Here is a 17,051-nt window from a genome sequence, read left to right as displayed (position 1 = left end):
TCCATTTCCAAGCTATCCTACTCTTTATTTAATGCAAATTACAGTACCAGGGAGGGCAACTATTCCTCAGAGCACGCAGAGGGAATATTTACAGAGACGCACATTTAGCATAACTTCACAGAACAGAGGATAACAAAATAAAAATGTTCAGTCACAGAGTCATTCAAGTAGTAGTACTGTTATACGGGATGTATTTTTTTTTCCGAGTCTTTAAACAATTCTCTTTTCTTAAACCCGGGTAGCACAACATTGTGCTATGCTATCAGAGTACATTAGCATCTCCACTTTATTTTTTTTGGCAACTTTTTGTGGAAGTGGGCGGGTTTTCATGGATGCAAAATTACAGCAAGCAAGAAGTGGAAGGAAGGTCACATGACTGAAACCCTTAGGTGCTACCGAATACTGGACTAACTTTTGTAAAATATTCAACTTTACTTACTGCGACGGCCCAAAAAAAAAAAGGAATATTAGGGTCACAAATGATGAAACAATTCATGTTTAATATAACTAAGAATTTTGCAATTTTAAGTTGCTTGATGTCCAATTTTTGTTATTTATTTATTATTTACTATTTGAAGGGGGGCGAAGGGTCATTCATTCGATGGCAGTGATGGATTGGACGTCTATTGCTGTTAATGGCAGCCAATGGGTAAAAAAAATAAGGTTGCAGTACTGTGAGATTGAAGCAGTAATGAAATATATCGCACATTATTAACTTATGTTATATTAAAATTGAATTGAAATAGTCCATAAGGTATAATGAAGTAATATTAATTTTCAAATGATGCGAATTGAGTCGCGTTTGTTTGTTTTTTAACTCAATTTTTGTAATGAATCAATCCACATGTTAAATTCCCTTTGTAAAATATGTGATATTGAATACACATTGTATTTTTTGTTGTAGTTGTTGGCCTAAAAAAAACGTCAATGTATAATTTGTCCCTGTAAAATGAAAGTTTTTTTCTTGTGAGATTTCAAATTCCTTGCAATTCCCCGACTACATTATGCATTACCCACATATTTCCCGCATGGCCCTAATACTCCTTTGCAACACTGTACTGCATTCTACAATATGTACAGTCATTTGAGGTTTATGAGGACTACTGCAGTGCTATGTTTATCGCCTCATCAAGAAAAAAACCAAGGAAAGCTATCCATACTATTAAGTCAATCAACATTATTTTTATATTACAAATAAGTGTGTGGCGGGTGGGGATATTCAACAGCACCAAAGGGGAAAAGGGGAGGAGTCACAATTACAGAAAGGGTGGCGAAAAGGCGAAGGTGTATGAAAGCAAAGGCACTCCAAACTATACTTACACTATACATGACAAGTTGTCATTACAAGATCTACTGTACTGTACAGGTCATCATTGGACATATGGCTGGATAATCATTGAAAATATCCATTAAGCGCTCAACAGTTGCCCTGATTCTGACTTTTTTTTCTCTTTCTTCTTCTTAAACAGTACATGGGTCTGCGTATTTACATAACACAAAAGAAATCATGTAAAAATTGACTTTTGGTGAGGAGCAGCTATACTTTATGTACATTTTAAGCTTTTTTTTTTTATGTGCACCGAGTTGTTGTTTTTTTTAACTCATTGACACTCACAGAATATGTTGTAGTTACCAAAAAAAAGACGTTTTAATGCCATTAAGACCGGTCAACGTCCCCTACATTTGGAGTTGGACGGTTAGCAGCAAATGTTCGACTGCTGCCATTTTCCCAGTCCAGATGAATTGGACATCTGTCCCCGTCAATGGAACGCAAAGAGGATTCACTGTTTCAGGTTACTTTTTTTCTTTCTTTTTTTTAAACGGACAGTGCTTTTTTTATATATATATTTGGCTATATAAGAATAAAGAATGAGAAAAACGTTCCGTGATGATGAGAAATGAAAAATTGCAAAATTTTCCGCAAATTCCACCAAGAAAATGTTCCTATTGTTTGTCAGCAGCAAATATTGCTACTGCCTGAGACGGATATGAACTCAGCCATGAACAGACTTCAGAACCGTGGGAGTTAATATACATATATCTATATATACTTTTTATACATAAGTAATATATAAACTGTGTATGTAATGTGTTTTTTTTGTATGTATATATTATACAAGCACACAGGACCAGATAAACATGTCACATCTGATACACACAAAAAATAAAATAAAATTGCCCTTGTGGGGGGTAGAAAAATATTTTAAAATAATGTTTGACTAAACCGGCTTGCTAAGCATTTTTAAAACAAAACAATTCCCCTTCTGGATTTGCTTCTTTCCACATGCATCCGTGTGTATGTATTTTTGTGTGTTTGTGTTTGCTAGCCTCATGCCTTTGACTGCACCCCACTCGACTCCAGCACCCCCCTAACCGTTCAGGCCATGCATTATAATAGGAGGGAAGGAATTGGGGTGGTAAGGATGCTGGACAATAGTTGCTTTTTAATACATACAATCGTCCATGAAAATCTTAACGGGCGAGTTTTGCGTGTACCTTGATGTCAAGTTGACACAACTGTCTGTGAAAAGGGGGTTTGTGGGGAAAGGCGGTTTTTTTTGTGTCTGGCTTGGAGGAAAGGGCGAAAGGCGGTGCTCAGGAAGCAGAGTTGGAGGCGGAAGCCGAGGCGGTGGTGGTGCTGGGGACTCGATCTGTGCTGCTACCGTCTGTACACACAATGGGGGCGATATAGTAGTCATACATGTCCATTTTAAACAAGACACTAGTAGTTTATAGGAGCATTATTTAGGAATTTCACTTCAGATTAGATGAGCTTCATATTTCAATAGACAGTAAAGAAACTGATAAGGAGGAAAACATTTTAAAAGACGCCAAATTTGCACAACTTCTAAAAGGTCATGTACTTTTTTTGAGTTTATCTACTTGTGTAGCATCTCAGTCCATTGATGAGGGCAAACTGAATTTTTACACCTGTTCATATGTTGGTATAATTGATGGGGAAAGATAAAATCATATTTGTGTATTACTATATGTACGGATATTTTGTGGCGATGTGGCGAAAGAAATAAACACGGATCTCCTGATTTGCCGTTTTTCTTTCTTTCCACTTTGAACTCCTCTTTTAACATTAAAAGCAATATAACTGCCACAACAAATGATTTCACTTTGGCATGTTACCATTTAATATACTAAGGAAATATGTTTATGGTCCTAAAAACTTTAATTTTATAGAGACAACCATAGTTGAAGGGCAGATTGGCACTTACCTGTGGTGGCGGAGGCATTGGTCGGGGTGGATGCGACAGCCTGACTGCGAGCATGGGCCGGGATGAGGATGGAGGCCAAAGACGGATTACTGGACAGCTCTGAGAGAGGCAAAATCCCCAAAACATATTAAAGCAGGCTCTTGGTTGCTCTTGCTTTCAAAGTGTGGTTTTGTCCTTTTAGGTGTGGTCTATTAGAATTTGGTAGTGATTGTAAGGAGGACTGCCACAATAAAAAACAACTAATGACAACTTAAAATGGGAAAAAAAGACAAAAAGGGAAAAATATATTCGGTTGTTTTTTTTTAGTTAGTTATTTTAAAAATTAACAAATATTTTCCTTTTTTTTTTTTTACCAAAAAGCAATAAGAACAAATTTAATATTTATTTTCATAAATTTATAAAATGTATTTACCCGTTTAAAAATATGGTAAATAACAACCAAAAATATAAAAGTTGAAACCTTCCACGTATTTAATATTAATCAACAAAAGAAAATACGGTAAATATTCTCTTTTCTATTAATTCCATTTTTAATTTTAAGAAGCAAAAAAAGCATAGTGCTATCTCAATTTATAAATGTCTCTCTATATGAAATATTCAGATTACAAAAAGCCTCGATGGGAAGAATTTTGTCCCAAGAAGTTGTCACTCACAAGTCAAATTGAAGAAAACTAATTTAAAAAAATAATAATATTAATAATAATAAAATTACATTATTCTGATTAGAACATGTAATTTCTACATAAATCCATGAGTCGACTTGTTGCAAAAAAATAGGTGAATTGCCCCATTATCAAAATAACTGTTTATAGCAGCCCTGATTATGGGGGTCGTGCACAAGTGTAGAAGTGCTGCCCACCTTGTGTTGTGAAATTGAAGAGGGAGGGCTTCTCGCGGCCGTTGGGCAGCTTGACGTTGGGGTCACGCAGCTCGTCGAAAAATGAGTGAGCGCAGGCCTCTAGAGGCGTAAGGCGCGCTGTGGGCGTGTACTCCAACAGCCGTGAGCATAGGGCAATGGCTTCGGGCGGCGTCCGTGGCCGGAAAACCTGCACACCCGTTACACACACACACAAACACAAAGGTCTGTACGGTCAGGACGCAGAAACAAAAATAAAAACGAAAAGAGCATTTTGCTTTCCAAGCCGTAAAATGAATCAGAAAGAGCCGAGGTAGCAGTCACAAAGTAGTCATAACATTCTAAAGTTCAAAGCCATACTTTTTGATGCAGGGGTGGGCAAATAAATGGCAAGTTTCTCAAAAAAAAAAAGGGGGAAAAGGTTAATAATAGAAATAAAATTTAATATATTATTTATTCCATTTCTGTATTTTCATCAATTGCATTCACCAAACTGGCAAAAATACATTCAAATAGAATTACTTTTGACCAATTAAATTATCTAAAAAAATTAAAAAAATACAAAATTTCAAAAAATTGTGGACTTTTTGTGATTTAAATACTCATTGGGTTATATTTAAAGGGCAACTCTTGAGGACTTTTATTCGCTTTTAACTATTGTTATATATCTATCTGGATATTAACATCATAGAATTTAAATTGCACATTGTTAAGTAATGAAAATCCACAGGGCAATCAAATGTCAAAACTGAAAATTTGTCAATATTTATTTTTAAATATATATATTTTCTTTAATTTGACAGACATATGAATTGACAGCACTAAATGTCGTCATAGATATATATTATCACTGTCAAAAAGAGAAGCAATTTAAACACTAGTATGATGTTCAAATGCAATAAAAATGTTTTGCTAAAATAAAACAAAAACTTCTTTAAAATATATTTTTCAATTACAATGCATAATATGCTATTATATAATCCTAGATGACTGTCATTTTGTCCCACAAAGTGCGCATGTTCTTTTATTTTATTGTGTCTATTTGGTGTGTTGATAACCAATAAGCATCTGTGGAAGGAACTAGTCTCAAAATTTGAGATAAAACTGCAATGAATTGCCTTATGGGATATCACGACAGGTTTGTCTAAAACTCATTGGCTGCTTCAGATATTCAAAGAGTATGTGTTGTGGCAGTCCTCAAAAAAAGACAAACTAGCTAAGAATGACGACGCTTCAATGTCAGTGACGTTTATTGCCATCAACGACAGTTAATGGAAATCATAAAATAGGCAGATTTGGTTTGGTTTACTGAATACCACAACGCACACTCTTTTCAAAATGACATTTCAAACCTTATTTTCCAAAGTTAACAGTCAAGATAAAGCCACCGTACATTGACAGTCATTAAAAATATATGCATGAAATAGTATATTAGAGAATAAAAAGGGCTCCTGTACCTGTTGACTCACCTTAGTCCATGGATGGGCCTTAATCTGGGGGAATTTGAACTCTGTGTAGTTGGGGTTCATCTCGCGGATTTGCTCCCGTGTCGGTGTCCCCAAAACCTGAAACAGACGTTGGACGCTATAAATGACGGAAAGTGACGGGTGCTTTGTGAGTTTCAACTCATATCTCTTTACCTTTATAATTTCAACCAGTTGATCCACTCCGCTGTCTCCGGGGAAAATTGGTTGCCCTAGCAACAGCTCAGCTAGCACACATCCCGCTGACCACACATCTGAAAAGGTGAAATTCCAATTGATGAAATGAGATCATATGCATTTATCTAGAATTTATATATTTATTTATTTTTATTTAAAAATACTTCAAATAAAACATTAATACAACAAATAGTAGTATAAAAACATAATAGCAAATAGTATTTTGTTTTTGTGTTTGTGTTTATTTAAATGTGGAAAGATGAGCTTTGAAAAATATTTAATACATTTTGACTAAAAATAAAAAGGAATGGAAAAAATTACTCAATTTGTTTACATTTTTGAATGTATTCATTTTTTACTTTTTATATAAAAATAGAAATTAAAGAAAATATACTTGAAAATATATTTTTGAAACATTTAAATGAAAAATAAACAAACTATCTCATAGACATAGATTTAAAAATTGATAGCTTAATTTTAACAAATCATGAGTGAAAAACGTCAAGATTTATTAAAAAAATGAAACAAAAGGAGAGTGGAAACCTATTATTTTATTTCTGTCATCAAGCAGAGATGATCTTCCCTTTTTTTTTTTTTACTATTAACCGTGAATTTAAATGTCAGTTTTACATTTGCATCATGGCTGTCATTGGCAGACATATAAGTGACTCACCTATACTGGAGGTGTAGTCAGTGGCCCCGAAGATGAGCTCTGGGGCTCGATAATAGCGAGAGCATATGTAGGACACGTTTGGTTCCCCACGGACAAGCTGCTTGGCGCTAAAAATGTGTAAAATAATAACAAACAACATTATAATTATTATTGTTAAGGGACAAGAGGTTGGACGAGCACGGCATCCTACCTGCCAAAGTCGCAGAGTTTCAGCACGGCTGTCTCGGGATCCAGAAGGAGGTTTTGAGGCTTGATGTCCCGATGGCAAATACCAAATGAATGTATGTAGGCCAGGCTTCGGAATAGCTGGTACATGTACAGCTGAAAACACACAAAAACATTAATTCATTAGTACCATTTACGCTGATAAATCCTCAATTCAGTTTGACTGAAATGGATAGTACAGATTGTAGAAACATCTCTGGGGTGTTAATCACAACAATGAATTAGAACCCACATGAATGATTAATTAATTGATTAATCAAATGAATTGACAAATATTAAAGCCATAAATGAGCTAAAATTTGTCTAATTGCAATATTTTTCAAACAAGGGGGTCCCACGTACGTGAGTATAAGTTGCACCAGTAAGAGAATAATACATCATGTAGAGGAAAAACATATATACTAGAGTATGTGTCACAGTTGAAAGTATTTTCATAAGTAGAGAAGGATTTTGTATATAAATTCTCTAATTCATTCTATGTTCCACAAATAAACAACCAACTAAACCTTTTAAAAATGACAAGTGTCCCAATTTTGTGAAACGTGTGAGAAATACAATGACAGAAAAAGATTTAATAATGTATTAAAATGACGGAAGACTTTAAACTCCAAGCAACTTAGTATTAAATCTTGCCTTTTTTAAAACATACGCTAGCATGCATGCTAAAATGTGCAATGCTAACAAGACCATTGCATCCTTTAAAAATATGCGCCTTTTCTATGAGGAACAATCAGAAAATACACCCGCAACTGAGACGGCGCCCTTACATGCAGTGCGACCTATAAGTGTGAAAATACGGTGATCTTTTTGTGTCGCCTACCTTGACATAGACCATGGGCAGTGTCTGCTTGGCTCGGCTGTAGTGTCTGGCCACTCTGTAGACTGTCTCAGGAACGTAATCCAGGACCAGGTTCAGGTACACTTCATCTTTCTAATAAAGAAAAACACAAAACAACACACATTCTTAAATGTATAATACGTAATTGCAAGTTAACACGAACAAAATGCACAGCTCAATATTAGAGTTGTGACAAAAAAAAGGGACACGATCAATAGCCGTTCATAGGATGAGAAATACGAGCCTCGATGGCAAGATGCACACCACCACTTTTGTTCACAGATGGTGAAAAGGCATGTTATGCATGTTCCATTTTGTTTATATTTTGTTGAATCCTCAAATAACGATGACATAAAACATTTCTTTCATTTGAAACATATTTCGTAAATATTGTAATGAAGTTAACTTCAGGGAGTATCGTGCAACAGAGCAGTCACATCTACAGAATGCATTGCAGGGAAAGTAAATATTTAGTCATGAATATTCATATTGTATTTGGAGCCAACTTGGACATTTTGACAGTAGGTTAATTTAGATACATACAGCCATGAGTTGCCTTCATTATATATATGCATGGTAAGCCGGTTGGCTGGCCACCAATTCAGGGTGTCCACCGCCTGGTGCCCAAAGTGCCTTAAAATTTTCTTAAAATCGTTAAATTTTACGACTACTCTCGTCTAAGATGCCCCCTGTTTCACAATTTTCACCTCCACATTCATGGATGCAATAAGGAGTACAAATGTATTACTTTGAAGGGAAAAGCTTAAGAAAAATCATCACACGAGGTATTTCTGAGATGAGTATGAATCGAAAGAATCGTTACTGGGTTTCACATTTATGGTACTTACTTTCATAATTGTAAATGGGATTGATTTTTTTGCTAATATCTTAAGGTGTGTCTAATCACGACCGGTGTATCTACAAATTGAATTGTCCTTATGACAAAGTTTCCCTCAGCAGAAGTCTTACCCTGATAAATGGAAGCACTCCAGGACTGATTTAAATTATTTTCCCCCCAAAAAGCCAAACCGAGGGTACATTGTGTGGCCTTCACTCAAGCAGGAAGCACACACACGTATGTGTCACTGCGTCCCACCGTTCAACGTGAGCCACTGATATCATTTCCTCCATTGAGGAGTTCAGGCTTGCGGGCATTCTATTCTGGAGCACACTGACCCAGAAGGGACACAGGAGTCACTCAGTTATTCTAGCACGACTTCCGTTTCCTTTTGGTTCTGAATGGAGTTAAAACTGTAAACGAGAAATGTCCAAACTATTCCTCAATGGGCCACAGGATCTCATTCCAATCAAACAAGACACCTTTTGACAAATCCAGCGTCTTGCAAGTATACTCACTTGATTGCAGTCTGGTGGTGCTTTTTTTTAACAGAAACCTAATTGGACAAACTGTCTGTGCTGGATCGGTTGAAACAAAAAAAAAAAAAAAACAGGTCTCATGGTGGTCTTTGATGACCAGTTTGGAGACCTTTGCTGGAAATGACAGGTGTCAAACCAATTCCACAAAGGGCCAAGCGTGTGCAGGTTTTCCTAACAACCAATGAAGACGACACCTTGGCACAAATCTGTTCTCTTTCAACTGGAATTAGTTTACTGCAGGCAGGTGCTGCTTTGTTTTAGCAGAAACCTCATTGGTCAAACTGTCTGTGCTGTTTCAGTTGGAAGGAAAACCTGCACCCACTTGGCCCTTTGTGGAATGGGTTTAACACCGGTGTTGTAAATGATCCCGATGTAGACCCGAAAGTCAGGTGGGAGAGGGTCCAGCACCCCCGGTTCAGCGGTTCAGAAAATTAATAAATATTCTGGTTTATGTAGTACTTGAACCAGGTGATTCTCTTTTGTGTTGTATTTTTTTAGGGATGAATTTGCAAATATCTGTCTTTGCATCGGAAAACAATCACACACAAAATACCCAATGTGCAAATTGTCGTCAGTCTTATTTTTAGTTCCAATGTACGTTAGTATCTGAAGTGTAAAGCGCAGTAACAGTAACTTAATTATCTATTATAAGATTAATTCTATGAAAATAATCCTAGGTGTGCCCTCTCTAGTTGTAGCCACCCGTTGATAACATTAGCCAATACTAGAGAGCAACCCCTCTCCCCCTTGTGTTTTACAAGCTATATTTAACCTAGCAACAGCTATGACTCACTTCCTGACTGGCTACAAAGCACTTCCTTTACTGGATTCCAATAGGTTATTGTGAGGCAGTGACCTGATTGGCCTACTTGGACTAAATAATTCAGATGCCAATTTGCTGGCGTAACTGCTACACACCTGAACAACAGGCACAGCTGTTACTGAGCATCACCATGTTATGGGAAATGAATGCGTCAACAGTATCTCAGATTAACTTTCAGTACCATTGACGATGACAAAAATCAGGGTTTCTACATGCATTGAAACATATAAACCAATGTTCATCAAGCAGACTGCATGGAATCAGTTACGTAAGAAAACCTAAACACGTGTTCACACAGGGTTCAGATGTGCTTTTCAAGGTCGACTTCCAACATTTTCCCCTACTATTTTCAAGACCATTTTTCAGCACCCAAAACATTTCAATCCTAAAACTAAAAAGGGTTTTGTTATAGCAATTCCTAAGCAACTTTTATACACATGTAAAACAGCCTTCTAAAGACACGTGGCAGCTTTAGTAGCAATCAAGTAGCAGTCGTAGTGGTTGATCGACACACAGTTGTACCCAATATGAACTCTTATCGAAACTCGCCCCGTCCTTATCTTATCTCCTGCCCCTTTAGTTTGTTACGTGCACATTTGCCGCGGATCCATGCCAGCAAACAAACGTTATCAGAAGCTCACTGTGCTTCAAACTAATGGGTGTGACATCTCATTAGCACATTGGATGTGCAGTAGTTATTATTTATTCAATGCAGGGGCAACAATTCACGCCCACTGATACTAAATTCATACAAAATAGAGAGGTAAGCCTGGGCAATAAATTGGCCATGAATTTAAGTGATTAAACAAATTCATACAGATTTTTTTTGTAAAATTGAGTGACCACTCCCCCAAAATATCAGGTCAATACCCACCAGATCTAAAATTAACTGGCACATGTCCGGTTAACTCAAGGGGCCCGTGTACTGGATCTAACATCTTTTGAGCTTGGGTCGGTATGTAGGATGCATTCCTATTTTCCACGTCATGGTAAAACTTCCATGCAAGTATGCACGTCTATATTTGACACAGCGAGGAACCGCCGCGGCGCAACGAAATTGGACCAGTCAAGGCAAACAGGGACTTCCCTTTATCCCAAGTGCGAAGGGGAGAACAGCTGGCTTCGCATTCGCACCCCTGCTGGGACTGACAAGAGCAAACTGCAGTATTACCTCATACAGAGTCCTCAAACGAGACCATCCACAATGGGCGTCCAAAGTGTTAGTTCTTTGGCGTACTCAATTGCTGCCATATGTAATGATTTTCATTTGATCAGAGTTATAGAAGTAGAGATGACTAAAAACGAGGTTTCAGTCTGAAATGCTTTTTGTCACCAAAATCATAGTATGGAAACAGAAAATTGACTTGGCGAAAGCTTAGTAATGTGTCCTTCTAGTGCACTCGAGCAGGAATGAGGTTGGATTGGCTCTGTGCAGCTATTCGATAGCACAGTGGAAGAGCAACCATGACATTCCCTTCCCACCTTTAGATCTTCTTTCTGCTTGCTCTTTTTGAGCAGTAAAAATTCAGGGCTATCAAATCGACTGTCAGCTTTCAAAACCTTTCTTTCTCTCGTTTTCGTTAGCGTGCAAAGCTCTCACAGTGACTCTAAAGGGTGTCTTCAATGGCCACTCCAAGAAAATAGTTTCAAAATGATCTCTTTAATAGCCCTCCTGAAACTTAAATGAAAGCCACAGAACAATAAAAATGTTGCACAAACGCTTAGAGAATTTTCTTTTCTTTTTTAAAGTACTAAGGCTGTGTCTGGGAACCAAATAGCAGATTGATAGTAGCATTTTGACCGTGCTTTTTACTGCATATTGTGTCAAGTAAACATTTAATATTATGGGGCCAATCCCAAAATATGCGGTAGTTACAGAAACTCACCTTGTCTCCACTGGAATAGAAGAAGTAACGCAGACGTACGATGTTGCAGTGGTCCAATTTCCTCATAATTTGCAGCTCACGGTTCTAAATAAAAAACAAAAAACAATATTGAAGCAGTAATATCTAGTATATTTTGTGAATATAAATGGACCATAAAGGCCCAGTGGAGCGAGTGGTTAGCACGTCAGCCTCACACCCCCACCTGTGTGAAGTTTGCATGTTCTCTATGGGCCTGCGTGGGTTTTCTCTGGGTTGTCCGGTTTCCTCCCACATTCCAAAAACATGAATGGTAGGCAGATTGGACACAGTATGAGAGTAAATGGTTGTCTGTCTCATCGTGCCCTGCGATCGGTTGGCCACTGATTGAGGGTGTCCCCACCTCTGGCCCAAAGTCAACTGGGATAGGCTCCAGCACCCCTCATGACTAGTGAGGATAAAGTGGCTCAGAAAATGAATGAATAAATGAACCACTTTACACCAAAACCTGGATTTTTCACCATCTTGTTTTTCCAGAAAGAATAAAAACAAGCAAAAAACTCAAAAAAAAAAAAAATATTAAGATGGATTTAGTGTCTTGTTAGATTTGGGACTTTTTAAAGCACTTCCATATTACAAGAAACCAGAATGATCCTTTTCTAATGTTATGCGTGCGTGTGCACGAGAAAGCAAGCATCCATTTTCCACTGGACTGAAATCTGATTCCTCATATGGTGCAAAGGCAAGCTATCCCATAATGCATCAGTAGACCTGTCTCTCACTTAACTCATGCACTTCGATAAAATCAATTCTCATTTCCAGTTAAAAAGTGAAAGACGTCACGTCACAAAAAGGCTCTAAATGAATATGATCAACAAAAAAAGGAGGGTTACTTATGCTAACTGGCAGTAATATGAAGAGACTTAAGTCAAAGCCATAAGCGAGTGTCACAAAGTTAGCAAGCAGACTTTTTTTTTAAAGCAACGACTAGGAAAAAAAAGTACTATACTTCTTAACCGATGGGTTGTTCAAAGTCACATGCCAAGCTAACCACTGGTGAACCACAAAGTAGCAGCATAAAACCTTGTGGGCAGACAAACAAGCTACAAACATTTCGCAATTTAGGACAGATGCACTAGGTAAAAACAAAACACAAAAACACCACGTGCCATGAAGTGACAATTTTATTGAGCGCTACGGGCATCACCTGCTGTGACATTAAGTTCAACTTTTTGCACAACATACTGGATATATTCATCTCATCTCATTTTCTGAACCGCTTTATCCTCACTAGTGACATGGGGGGCGCTGGAGCCTATCCCAGCTGACTTCGGGCCTCAATAGGTGGCCATGCACACTCACTCATACCTAGGGGCAATTTAGAGTGTCCAATAAGCCTACCATGCATGTTTTTGGAATGAAGGAAGAAACCGGAGTACCCGGACGAAACCCACCCAGGAGAACATGCAAACTCCACACAGGTGGACTGACCTATATTTGAACCCAGGAGCCCAGAACTGTGAGGTTGACGCGCCCTTAACAGCAGTCAAAGAGTTAAAAAAAAGTGTAGGTAAATGGTTTAAACACAAAGTTCCCAAGTCTTCTTTTAAGAAACTTTGGGCATATCACGCAAACCGAGACCCAACAGCTCATCCGTCAAAATGAGTCAAAGTCAGGTAAGGTGCTTGCATGCAAAGTGTTGTTTGGAAAGAAAGTGCACATTTCAATGGTGGCGCTGAAATGAAAGCAGACAACACTTTATACTTGTACTTTTTCAGTACAAGACAACAACCAACTTCACAGAGCAGCATTTAACATGAAGTCTTAAATAATCATGGGTTGTTATGCAGAATTTAGGTGCAAAAAGGGATACCATAATTTGCAACAAGGGTGCTAACTGTCCTAGCCAAGTTTGTGAGATAGACTATGGAGGCTTTATTTTTGAAGAGGACTATATCTGAAGCTAAGTGCCATTACAAAATAAGATTTCCAAAGAATGTCCACAGTTTGCTACAGGCAAGCTGTGGAGCTCTGACTCAAGGAATTTAAAGTCTGTCCATACGTGGCCAGTTAGCAAGTCAAAGTGAAGTAGATTCTTTTTTTCTTCATTAATTATCCTTACAAGGGTCGCTTTGGGCGGTGGTGCCTATCCCAGTTTGCTATGGACACCAGGTGGGGGGCACCCTAAATTGGTGGCCAGCCAATCACAGGGCACAAGGAGACGGACAACTATTCATGCTCACACTCATACCTAGGGGGAATTTTTAGAGTGCTCATTCAGCCAACCATCTGTTTTTGGAATGCGGGAGGAAACCAGAGTACCCAGAGAAAACCCATGCAAGCCTGGGGAGAACATGCAAACTGGGCCGCCAGTGTTTTTTCAAGCAACCTAGTTTTTGAAGTTTTGACATTGTGTGGCTGGCAAAAGAATGACTTACCTTAAACCTCTTGTCCTGCAACACCTTCTTAATAGCCACCATCTCTCCGGAGTCGCACAGCTTGGCCTGATACACGACGCCGAACGAGCCGTTGCCGATGACCTTTGTGTCCGTGTAACTCACTTCCTGTGGTCGGTCAGGGCCTTGGCCTGGAGTGGCCATTACTGTTGTTACCTTGCTGCCATCTTTGTCCCCTGAGAGAGAACGAGAGAAAGCATGTCAAAGGAAGGGCATGGGAAAATCCATGTTTCATAGTTCATTGAGAGTATCCTCTATACATAACACTATCAAACTAGTCTATTGTAGTACCACTGACCCAAGACGGCGTTACACCACTACGCCTACATACATCATCAGGGCCTTTCTAGGACGCCTCTGCACTTCCTGAAACTGTGAGAAAGGCCTGTTTGCACGCACAGGGATTTCTCACAACTTAAAGGCGCATAAAAGCAGTACAGATAGCAAGTGAAATGTCGCATAACTGGATAAGAACTGATTCTTAATTACAAAGAGTCCACAGAAAACGTGTGATGTCTCGCTTACAGAGCGACCATAATGTCACATCAGAAACACTGCAAATGACTGTTGGTCCTCTAGTTCTCATTTGGTTAGGAATCAAAGTGAATAAGTGACTAATTTTGTTCCCATCACTTGTGAGTTAGATTTGAAGGGGGATATGTAAAGGAAGGGGTGAGGAAAGCAAAGGGAGCAACCGCGGAGGTGCTTTGAAACACTCAACAAGCCAGCTCATTGTTCTTGGTCCACGCCTCTACCCCCCCGCAAAAACAAATCCTTATGAGCAAATGTGTGGGTGTGTCAATGTATGGCGCATGAGCTCACAACTACAGACCGAGAGAGAAGAGAGAGATAAGAGCGCTAGATAGTGCTAGCACAAATTTATCAGGTCCACCTATTCAACCTCATGAGTGTGCAGTAATGCTAATTGTCGACAAGATGTGATGTCGTATTCACCTTTACCATTCATTTTTGGCCCAATGAAATTGACCCATGTCAACCACGTGACTGGCTTTGCTGTACTACTGTCCACAAAAGAATGAACACATTACACATATTTAGTAAAGTTGCATTTAGTCACATGGAAATACATGGTACGGGGATCTTTCAGGGCCTGTGTGGGTTTCCACCGGGGTACACTGGTTTTTTTCCCACATTCCAAAGACATGCATGTTAGGCTGATTGGAAACTCTATATTCCGCCTAGGTATGGGTGCAATTGTGCATGGTTGTCCGTCTACTTGTACCCTGCGATCGGTTGGCCACCGATTCAGGATGCCCCCGCCTGTGGCCCGGAGTCAGCTGGGATGGGCCCCAGCAACCCCGCGACCTTAATGAGGATAAAGCGGTTAAGAAAATGAAATGAGATGAGTTTATTTATGACTTATTTGTTCCAATTGACAGTGATCTATTTGAACTGGGAGGGACTGGCAGCAATCATTCAATCACTGCCAGCCCTCAAAGTAGCCAATGAGAATTAATAATTTAGTTACTGCCTTTAAGTTTTAAAAAATGCCTGCTGTAAGGCAGTGGGCCACCAAGCTGACCCTTAATGCTCCGGGTATATAAAAGTAGGACATATTTTTAGATACAGGACCGAATTGGATACTGATAAGTAGGAAGGGGGAAAAAGGGTCCCCCACCCCTAGTAGAGAATATAATTGGCATGAATGCATCAAGAAGGCCTACAGCTACCTTAGCTGACAATTAGGTCCCTGCAACCGAACAAAAATCACATTCGAGGAATTAAAGGTCTGAATAAATGGTAAGAAGAACCCATTCATGGTTCGATCCAGTCATAACGTTCCGCCTTGACAGTTGCGTAATTGCCTGCCGCGTTAACGGGCGCATGGCTATGTGGCAACCCAGCGATGACTCATATGCCAAAATGCTTCATACTATCGTAATCAGCATGACGGAACCGGATTTAGGATCGAATCCCAAATTCAGGCCACAGCTGTCACGCTGCGGCCCGGATGAGGGAGCTCCTCATGCGGGCTCCATGCTAAGCTAATCGGTAGCTAAGAGTCCGGTACACTCGGGAAGGGAGGGGGGTTCGGTTGATAGGGTGGAGCCCGCACCGAGTGGGCCCGGTTCTGGTAAGACGAGCACTTACTGCTGACTTTCATGCTGCCGAAGGCAGACGGCTGCGGTACCGGCTTGCAGCTCTCCGCGAAGGAGGTGGTTCTGGGCCGACCTGACATGATCAAAGCGCTCGCAGCTGGATCTCGGACGACTTGCTTTAGCCACTTATGGGATCTTTGGAGCTTTTCATCCAAAAAATATAGAAGAAAAACAGTATCTGACAACCAATGTGTTGCACAAATGGACACGTTCGCCTAATAAACCAATTATTTCTGTCCAAATGTGTTCATTATCCCCTGGTTTGGAATATTTCAAGGGGGGCCCTTTAGGAGATATCTTCTACCAAAATGGTCATGGATTAGGCCTCCTCGGTGGTGCGTTTTTTTAAACAACTAAACAAAAATTACTTCAAATCCAGGGTGGGTTTTAGAAAGAGGCAAATGTTAGCACGAAGATCAATGCGGCGTTTTTTGGCCTGTCTGGTTCCTCTTCATATCCCGATGTGGAGCCTCAGTAAACTGGCTGCCATGGCGGCTCCCTCGCCGTAGCCGAGCCTTACGAATGTCTAGAGGCAAGCCGTCTACTTTCCCCCAGAAATGTCTTCAGCGTCAGCGAGGTACACTTTTCGGATAAATTCCTCGCCTAGGCAGACGTTAAATTCCGGGTCGGACTTCCAAGTGGAACAGGGTAGGATTATGGAGAGTGACGATAGTGGATTTCTTTTTTTATTCCTTCCCAATAGGTCTCGGGCTCGCCGTCTTTGTCACTGCGCACGTGAGCTACGCCTTTTGCGTAAGAGCGCTGTCACACGCGTCCTTCCCACGCCGTTAACGTAAACCCGATCGCAGAATATGGTTGACCGTGAAAATGCAAAGACAAATCGAGGATGGCGAATATGTCCAATCAGAAAGGACTATTCTTCCAGAAGTGGGCGTCTACTGGAAGTTCTCTCGACCAATCACAATGGCGTTT

The 17,051-nt window shown here is 39.6% G+C and overlaps 1 protein-coding gene across 2 annotated transcripts; it reads right to left on the bottom strand.

Annotated features, from left to right (window-relative positions):
- gsk3ba (glycogen synthase kinase 3 beta, genome duplicate a) lies at window positions 1–16,924 on the bottom strand. Of its 2 annotated transcripts, none has more exons than XM_077727539.1 (11): window positions 16,111–16,924; window positions 13,981–14,174; window positions 11,567–11,650; window positions 7,463–7,573; window positions 6,608–6,738; window positions 6,418–6,524; window positions 5,724–5,821; window positions 5,541–5,648; window positions 4,087–4,273; window positions 3,228–3,326; window positions 1–2,666 (listed from the first exon to the last, which is right to left on the bottom strand). In XM_077727539.1, exons 1-11 carry the CDS (start codon window positions 16,196–16,198, stop codon window positions 2,596–2,598), a joined length of 1,278 nt encoding a protein of 425 aa, XP_077583665.1. In that variant the 5' UTR covers window positions 16,199–16,924; the 3' UTR covers window positions 1–2,595. The 2 variants fall into 2 exon arrangements, with proteins under 2 accessions (XP_077583665.1, XP_077583666.1); XM_077727540.1 differs by having other exon boundaries at window positions 5,553–5,648; window positions 16,111–16,923.
- Window positions 16,925–17,051: the final 127 nt, after the last annotated feature.

Source organism: Stigmatopora nigra, chromosome 11, assembly GCF_051989575.1.
Source record: "Stigmatopora nigra isolate UIUO_SnigA chromosome 11, RoL_Snig_1.1, whole genome shotgun sequence".
In the NCBI taxonomy this organism is placed as follows: Eukaryota; Metazoa; Chordata; class Actinopteri; order Syngnathiformes; family Syngnathidae; genus Stigmatopora; species Stigmatopora nigra.
The sequence above is the reverse complement of the archived record's forward strand: the minus strand, read 5'-3'. Positions and strand labels throughout refer to the sequence as shown.

What these genes read in the sequence shown, in the direction of transcription:
- gsk3ba (XM_077727539.1), bottom strand. Translation starts at nt 16,198, where the DNA reads ATGTCAGGTCGGCCCAGAACCACCTCCTTCGCGGAGAGCTGCAAGCCG. An exon ending in TGCAGGACAAGAGGTTTAAG is followed by an intron (nt 11,651 to 13,980) that starts GTAAGTCATTCT and finishes TTTTTTATTTAG; the next exon opens with AACCGTGAGCTGCAAATTAT. An exon ending in AAACTCTGCGACTTTGGCAG is followed by an intron (nt 6,525 to 6,607) that starts GTAGGATGCCGT and finishes ACACATTTTTAG; the next exon opens with CGCCAAGCAGCTTGTCCGTG.